Source organism: Arachis hypogaea, chromosome 15 (genome assembly GCF_003086295.3).
Source record: "Arachis hypogaea cultivar Tifrunner chromosome 15, arahy.Tifrunner.gnm2.J5K5, whole genome shotgun sequence".
Lineage (NCBI taxonomy): Eukaryota > Viridiplantae > Streptophyta > Magnoliopsida > Fabales > Fabaceae > Arachis > Arachis hypogaea.
In genome coordinates, this window is record NC_092050.1 from 873,218 (window position 1) to 882,930 (window position 9,713).

At 32.9% G+C, this 9,713-nt stretch overlaps 1 protein-coding gene across 1 annotated transcript; it reads left to right on the forward strand.

The window, feature by feature from the left end:
* The first annotated feature begins 6,984 nt into the window (after nt 1–6,984).
* Nucleotides 6,985–8,642, forward strand: LOC112747393 (abscisic acid receptor PYR1-like). Its single transcript, XM_025795382.3, has one exon. It carries the CDS (start codon nt 7,540–7,542, stop codon nt 8,194–8,196), a length of 657 nt encoding a protein of 218 aa, XP_025651167.1. The 5' UTR covers nt 6,985–7,539; the 3' UTR covers nt 8,197–8,642.
* Nucleotides 8,643–9,713: the final 1,071 nt, after the last annotated feature.

Below are 9,713 nucleotides of genomic sequence, written 5' to 3' on the forward strand. Positions count from 1 at the left end.
TTTATTGGTTGTTGCAAGTCCCTGCTTAAAGGGACTCTCAACCTTGATCCCCGTGAAGAGCCCTCTTTTCCTTTTCACTCCAATGGTAATTGAGTCCCCATATGTCAAAAGAGGAACTCTATTTCTTAGCATTGGAGTTGCTCTTACTCGATCGCAGACTCAGGAATTTGTTGGGATGTGAGTATGCTTGAGTGTTTTTCTGAGTAAAAGTTTTAACCCTTATTCACTAACGTTTCTTAGTACTTATAATTTATCTAATGTAACTGACAATTAATAACAATCAATTGCGAAATTAAAGCTTTAAATGTAATTACTTTTGACAACCGTTTCCGCCGCTTAATTGTAAACGTTTCTCATAATTTTCACACGTGATGAAAGTCACTAACTGTTCCACTATCATGACTTTTCGACTCATCTATCGAATGTCTTATTCCATTACTTATCTCGAATCTCTTACTCGACTAGACTTATCCGATTACAAAGTCAATCAAAAATCCAAACTGCTTCAATCACTTTCAACCTCACGCTTACACGTATACCTTTTCGAAAAATTGTCTCTAACTTATTCTGAATCAATTTACTCTTATCGAATATATTTTTCGATTAACAACATGACCAAATTTAATAATATTATTTAATCCATATAGCCGAACGTACTCAATGGAATAAGTGGAATAAGATGTTGTTATTGTCACTTAAAACAACAAAGGCATAATGGGTCACTCTAAGGAGGACTAATTAGACCTATATATCCATGGTAAGCCAATTTTATATCATAGTGAATAAAGTGTGCGTACAATATTATTAAAGAAGTAAGAAGAATCAGATACACCCCACTAATAATGAAAAGGCCTAAAGACAACTACACATTATTATTGCTATTAATTAAGAATGGGTTAGCAATGCATGGCTCATATAATTAAATAACTCAAGATATCGAATAACATATATGACATTCTGCTAATAACTTTACATGATGTATCAATATGCACGATGCATCATGAAGTCGTAGCAAAGCTTCTTGTTCGATCTTGTGCTACTTGCTGGCTATGAGATCGTTTCATGGCCACAAAATTTAAAAATGCCCATTACTTTTTCCTAGTCATCATGATTCGTGAATCTTCCGCAATTTCTTTTTCTCTCTATTTAACAACAAGTAAAATATTAACCTAATCATTTATACGTCTCTTTTTAAAAAAATTTTAAGAAATAATTTATAACATAATTGATATTTTTTTAAAATAGTTTTGTCTTTTACTTTTGAAGACTTTGACAAACTTAATATCTCAGTATAAAAAGTTGGTAATAGTTAACATTTTTTGTGCTAATAAATACAGCTCTAAAAAATTAGACTCCTCATATTTTATTTCTTTATAAGTTAGATCACATGCAAAAAAAAAAAATAGTCAATTGCAGAAACATCTACTTAAAGAAATTATAATTTAAAAAAAAAAACTAAAAAAGTGTCCGGAGGCTATAAAGAAAGAGAGGAGAAAAAAGGGGGTGCTTAGCTGGAAAATTCGTGAGATGATGTGGACGCTCATGAGTTTTATTTTAAAAAAATTTTAGCAAATCAATAGATTTTGTAATTTATAATTATCAGTTAATTATTATTAATATTTTTAATAATATAATTATATTTAATGATATAAAATTATTTATTTTTTTTATTAGTTAAATATTGACTAAACTTTAATAAAAGTACTGATTGTTTAAATTTTCTCTTTATTTTGAACGAGGAATTTAAACCACATTATTAGCTCCAAACACTTTTTCTTAATTTTTGAGTAACTTGGAGAACTAACTCATCTAATTCAGCTGACGTCATAACACAACAGCCACAAGAAAATATTTTTAGTGTTAATCTGTTTAAGAAAAAGAAAATTTTAAAAGGAAATATTTACTTCATAACGTAGTTAATTATGGTGGCTACAAACAGACAAATTTTTTAGTTATGCCATGACCATCATCTTTCATTATCTTTAGAAGACACTAATCAAACGGGATCATTTCGCTATTTCAGAGCCTCCAAAAGTTAATTATCTGAAAACCAATATTAATTGATGATGTCGATCATAATAATAATCCTAAACTTGCCCAACTCATCCAATTATATGTCCACTTAAATTATTTCAGCGTATGCATTTAATAATAATATCTATCTCAATTCCTTTTTTTTTAAAGTGACGTTATTAATTATTACTACTATATAAATCGATTTTGTTCCAAATAATTGAGTAGAATCAATTAGTTGATTTCGCCGAATTGTTTTAGTAATTTGTATTGATAGGATGTCTTTGCAATCCATGTCATAATGCATAATATATATATATATATATATATATATATATATATATATATATATATATTGAAAAGAGAAATAATTAATTAATTAATTAATTAAATGTTATAAGTTATGCAAGTTGCTATTGACATAACGAAGAAACTGTGTATCGTTGAAAGCCACAAGCATCTTAGCAATGTCATGTACTCTTGTGGGGCCACTTTGCTCTAAACATATGTCATATTTTAATCATGAGCCTACATTAGGCACGGCACCAAATAAAGGAAAAAGAAGGAGAAAAGATACATATATACCATTATTATTGGCTGATTTTTTTTATATGAAAAAATATTGATATTTTTTTTAAATAAGATTATTTAGTGTAATTAGAGATGAGTAAATTTTATAAGTAATAAGTCAATCTATAAAAAGCGTGTTGGACATAACATTTTGATCAATATGTAGAGAGTGTGTTAAACACATAATAGTATATTGGCCAACATAAAGACGTGCTAAATAATTTTTATAAAATTGTAATATACTTTAAATATTAATATTTAACTAAAATACTATCTTTATTTTTATATTAAAAATAATTTTTGACTATTATTAATATACCATAAAATTTTTTTTAAATATATTAGTATACCGATATTTCAATAATTTTTAATTGTTAATCTTAATTATATTATATATATTTTATAATTAAAATTAACTATTAAAAATTACTGAAATGTTTTGGTACACTTGAAAATTTATCCCTGCTATAATATATGCATGAGTTCCTCAAGAATTATTCTCCTACATACATAACACTGTCTAAAGTTTCATTTCTAGTTGAGCAGATTTAATTTGTCTTGTATTAAATGCTGATATGATAGAACTATCATAATAATAATAATTCATAACCATATGAGTGAGTTGAAATAGTGATTATTATAGGCATTCAAAAATTCCAAGCAGGTGAAGACGAAAGATATATAAATAATAAATGATGATGGTGGTAGACAAATAAAAAAGATGATGGTGGTCACGTATAAGCATAGGAACTTCCTTCGGCTTTGCTTATTTTTATTATTAATTATTATTATTATCTTGTCATTAACGAATCCGATTGGCTCATTGACCCGAAACCTTCGAATGAATTCTTCAAATGTATTCTTTTTGCGCTTTGTTTGTTGTAACAGGAAATTATGTATTTGATTGGGATTTGTTATTTTCTTATATGAATAGAGTGTTATTTGAGATATTTTTAAGATTTTAATTTTCATTAAAATCATTCAATTACGTTTGTCTTTTAGATAAGTTAAAAAATAGAGCTACTTTCATAATATATGCTTTGATATTTGTATAAAATATATTTATATTGATAGTACATACAAATTGTATAAAATATATTTTTGATATATATATATATATATAATTAATTCAAAGTGAACTATAATGAAATTAAATATTTTGATGATTTCAGTTTCCATTACGTTATTTCTGTTATTAGCTCCATTACATAATTTACATCGTGTTAAATGTTAATTTTATAAAAAGAAAAAAAGAGTTCAATTTCATGGTTATGACTTATGAGAGAGTGCTATACCAAATCATTATTCAGATTTTTTTTAAATAAAATAAAAAAATTTAATAATTTTTCAAACAAGATATTTCACCTTTATTTTTAAGAATACGATTTTTTTTTGTAATTAGGGCAAGTTCGTCATACCCCCAAACTCTATCATTTATACAAAGTTCGGCGCACTATATATACCAGTGAGGCTATTTGTCTTTGTCCCTTTCTTTTTCAATCTCTCTTCCAAATTCACTCTATTCCTCCTCTCATTTTATTTTTTCGACGCCCATAAAATTCATTGTGGACAACATTCTCAGTTCCAGGTCAGTAAATAATAAGGTAGTGTTAATTTTTTTAGCTTACTTAGAATTTTTTTTAGCTTAATTAGAGTTACTGTTTACATATTGGATAAAATTATTACTTATAGCTTGCATGTTAGTTAGGGTGACAGGTTTATTATTTATATGTTTTTTAGACTTACTGTTTTTATGTTAGTTAAATTTTTTATGTTATTGTTTTTAAGTATAGTTGTTATTTATTGTCTATAACATGTTAAGTAGTATAACAAAATAAATTGTTAGTTAGTTTAGTTAGAAAAACTAGTTTAAATTGTGAATGGAAAGGTAGTTAGTGGAATAATTAATTAGTTATTTATTGATTAACTAGTTAGTTGATGGCGTCAGTTAACAATGGCAGAAGTAGAATTACTAAGTTTATAAGCTATTTTGGATTTACATATTTTTTTAATAATTTAATTAACGTAAAAGGAACTGAGTTCAGTGTGTGTGATTTTATTTTACTAAATTGTGTTTAGATGAAGGAGTAGTTATTAGGTTACGAGGGTGAGATGTACCGATTGGATTACGCAGAGCACATTACTGGCAGGCTTGATCGAATGGTACACTTTTTAACTAATTTTTTTATTTTATTGTAATTAATAAGCAGTGAACTTATTATTTTTGATGTGTTCACCGTCCCCCTTTTTCTTTTATTTTTTGTTTTCGTTTGATAGGCGCCTCGGATCTTGCGCACCAGGAGCAATTTGATGACACGGACGCTAGAGCATATTAGGCCATATCTTAGACGAGCTGGGTTTGAGTATGCGGCCTATATGGTCGAGTTCGAGCAAGATTGACCGCTTGTCTCGGCTTTGATAAAGAGGTGGAGGTCTGAGTCCCACACATTTCATCTACCGTGCGGGGAGATGACTATCACCCTACAGGATGTGGCCTATCAGCTGGGACTCAGAATCGACGGTGATCCTGTGAGTGGATGCATTGGTGGGTGGGAGCAACACCATCAGGGACGCACCATCGAGGAGTTATGTGAGCAAATTTTGGGTGTTGTTCCTGACCCACACGATAGACAATTACAGACGAAGTGGATTGTGAAACTCACTTGATTCCATAACACGGTTTGTGGAGAGTTGGAGCAGGACGCCACAGAGGAGCGCCTGATGAGATACACGAGAGGGTACATCATGCAGTTGATAGGGGACTTCCTATTCCCAGATGCATCTGACTCTTGGGTGTACATCAGGTGGCTCCCCCTACTGGAGGACCTTAATACGTGTGGCCGGTTATTGTGGGGCTCAACTATGCTGGCATGGCTATACCGCCAGATACATCGGACCACGGAGCATAGTCAGCGTAATTTGGGTGGATGTGACAACTTGCTGCTGTCATAGGCTTATCACCATATTCCGCTGCTACAATCCGACGACTTTGATACTCGTCGATTTTTTTTTTTTATGGAGAGGTATTATAAATACTTATAATAACCTTTCATATTATTATTACTTAGTTAATTAAATTGAGCAATAAAAAAATATTGTAGTTGGTATTGTAGGTGGGTTGAGCACCGACCGGACAATGTCAGAGGCGAGAGCAGACTTAGGCATTACAGCGAACCCTGAACGAAATTGGGATGCTGAATGTAAGTGATAAATATTTACGTTTTACATATTTAAGCTTATTTTACTTTAATAACTGTTTCATTTGAAATTTGAATGTCGTCATTTATATGCGTTTTGTGAACAGGTTGAGTGGATGTCGTATGCTAACCCATAGCTGATTGGTCTAGTTCCACCGGCAATAGCTGAGGCAGAGGCCTCGGCGACAGTTGTATGTCTGCTGATTTGCTTCACTATCGTTGAGTGGTATTAGGTGGACTGGGTGGTACAACAGAAAGAACGACCACACTTCCTTTGTCTCACCCTCAACAACAGCAAATGCAATAGATAGAATGTTTGCGTTGCCGTCTTGAGCTATGGCCATTAGCAAGGTCCCACCGTATTTACCATATAAGTGAGTGCCATCAATAGAAATAAATGGCTTGTAATGCTTGAAAGCCTCAACACACGGTGGGAACGTCCAAAAAATCCGATGAAACATGATGACCGTGTTGGTGGAACCAAGCCAGGACTGAGTCACTAGTTGCACCTAAGTACCTAAAGAGACATAATTAGTTGGCTTATAGTACACGTCTGAATTTTTTAACCGTGAATAACTAAACTTGAAATAAATCTTACCAGACAAGTACATCTGCATAGCGAATAACCAACAAAAAAGCTCGTTGTATGACTCCTCTCAATCGTCATATATTCTAGCAATAACTCTCTGTTTTGCAAGCCAAACCTTTTTGTAGGACGCTTTGTAATCAAAGATAATAAAAATAGAGTACAAAAATGTAAAATCGTATTTGACAGATAAAACATAAATATAAAATTGTGTCTTAAAACACTAAAATTAATATACTTTATATTTTTTTTAAAAAAAAACACAGAGATACTGAGCAAAAACATAATTTATTGTTTCTATTTTATTTTTATTGTCATTATCAAATTTTTATAATTATATTTTTTAATTTCATATGAAGAAAAAGGTAAAGTTAAATTAATTTTTTTATTATTTATTCTATTTTATATTATTTTATCACCAAAAATATAAAAAATTATTTTTTATATATCTATATTTTATGTCATGTTCTCATATTCTATCTTATTTTATTTTTAAAATCAAATACAACAAAATTACCAACAATCTCCATTTTTGAGATTTCATCTCTTTATTGTAAGATTTATTTTAGAGGGAAAAAGATATAGAAGAGTAAAACATGAGAGAAAAATAATATTTTTGTTTTTTTTTTTAATTTTTTTTCCTATTTACTCATCAATAAATGTGACTAATTATTGATACCTTTTATTGAAGTTTCCTACTTGTAAGTAAGAGTACATTTATTTTAGCACTATCCTTTCTTTTGTTAACAATTTAACATTGATTTACACATCCTTATTATCTCAACATTTTAATTTCTAACAACTAAGCCGCATGTGGCTTAAAGTTAAACAACCAAAAATAATTGGTCACATTATATAAGTGGCTTATTAGTAATTGAATTTTTTTTACATATAATATAGTTAATGTTTTTCTGTGTTTAAAAAAGCTTAATTCCTTAACAAATCAATATAATTAAGCTTGTAATTTTGTATTGTGTATACTTTATATCCAATTTTTCTCTATATATTCTTTAAAACGGAGTAATGATGTGAATTTCCACATTCACCCCTTCCCTTCCCTCAAAATATCCCTTCCCTCTCTCTCATTCTCAAATCAAGTATCAACCCCATTCCCTCCCTCTCTCTCAAGAAACCCACACACACTCTCTCTTCCTCTCTTTCTCTCATCGACAGATGGAGAAAGGTGAGGGCAGCGCTTCCTCCGCCGCCGCGGGCGAAAACTCCACCGACAAGAACCCGTCGCGCCACAACCTCACCCTCCCCTCAGGACTCACAGCTGACGAATTCGAATCCCTAAAGCACTCCATCTCCGACCACCACACGTACCTACTCGGACCAGGCCAATGCTCCTCCCTCCTCGCGCAGCGCATCCACGCGCCGCCCTCCGTCGTCTGGTCCATCGTTCGCCGCTTCGACAAGCCCCAAACCTACAAGCACTTCATCAAGAGCTGCGCCGTCAAGGAACCCTTCCACATGGCCGTCGGTTGCACTCGCGACGTCAATGTCATCTCTGGCCTCCCAGCCGCCACCTCCACCGAGCGCCTCGACCTCCTCGACGACGACAAACACGTCACTGGCTTCAGCATCATCGGCGGTGAGCACAGACTCCGCAATTACCGCTCCGTCACCACCGTCCACGGCTTCGAGGATCGCGATGGCGGCGGAGGAGGAGGGAAGATCTATTCCGTTGTTCTTGAATCGTACATCGTTGACGTGCCGGAAGGGAACACCGAGGAGGACACGCGTCTCTTTGCGGACACCGTCGTGAAGCTCAACCTCCAGAAACTCGCGTCCGTCACCGAAGGCATGAACCGTGACGGCGACGGTTAACAGGAACGGTAAGTCATCACACAGTTCCTTCGGCGGAAAAAGAAAAAAAAAAAAAAAAACCAAAACTGAAAGTTCAGAACCCCGATTTTATTGAAAAAAGAGAGGGAAAAAAAAAAGAAATTGGAATACATAAAAAAAAAAGGAGAAAAGCAACTCCAAATTCAGAAGTTTTTCTCCTTATTTCCTTTTGTTCTTTTCTTCTTCTTTTGAGGAATTTTGTTGTTGACGGTGGTGGTGGTGATGGTGGAAGCTGTGATCATCACTGAGTCACCAGCGTTGCGTCCTCGTTTGTGTTTGTTTTTACGTTGAGAGTCATTGTTACAAATGGGCGAGGGCATTTTGGTCAATGCACTTTTGTACAGGAAATGTTGACTTGTGGATCAGTTTCATCATGTTTCCCTTTTAATCATTCCCTCTGAATATATGAATGATCATTTGCTCTTTCATTTTGTAATTCACATTAGACTAGTAGGATTTGTCAACCAAGAAATTGCTAGAAATGTTAGTAAATGGTTACTATTTCTTAACTAATTTTCAAAATAAAAATTTCAGCTACCAATGAGCTTCTAGTTCAATTATCATGTGAGGGTAAATAATGTGGGTATGGCGGTCGCTTTTATACTGTATACAGAACGAAGTGTCAGGAGTGGTGGTGCCTAGAATCCAATTCTTTTTGTCTTTTTTCCATTGAGGTTGGACTCGCTTGCATTCTTACGATGGATATTTATGTGATAGGAACAACCAGTGCTATACAAAGCTTTTTCATGGAATTGGGGCAAAAAATTGGACACCATTTCAAGTGTATCATAAAATTAGCTATTTCACTCGTTTTAGTCCATTTTAATTTAATTTCCATACTACACTTAAAATATATCCACTAATATTTACTTTATGCCACTACTACAAGTTTCTTTCTCCAAGATTCATACTCACTTTTAGACATCTACTTTAGGAATCCACCCATAATCATTTTATTTTATATTGACACAGCAACTAATGTAGCTAATAATGTAGATTAGAAAGTATGATGATCAATATTCAATAGTGGTACGGCAAGTAAAACCTAGAGTGATAACATAACAAGGTCATAAAGGAGGGAGGGGAGGGATAAGGTAAGTTATTAAATGATATAGGTAGGATCAGAAATAGGCAGAAACCATGTCAGAGGTATGAAGGATCACATCAGTGATGCATGCCAAAATTAAACGACTTCGAATGCAACATTATAGCCAAAAATGACATGGTAAATGGGTCGGGTTCTAGAACCCGAATGAACAAGGCAGAGGTAGATCAACCTACCACTCACGCAGCTTAGCTAATAGCTATAACAAGTCTTCATTAACGGATAGACCCACTTACCATTCCCTTAGCTTTTTCATTTTTGTTTCTCATACAAAACAAGGGTGTGACATTGCTAATAAAAACAATTTTCTTATCCTCGTCAAAAATAAAATAGTATAACACTACCAAATCTAGAAGCGGTAATATTTATGTCAACGTCACTTTCCTAGAATATT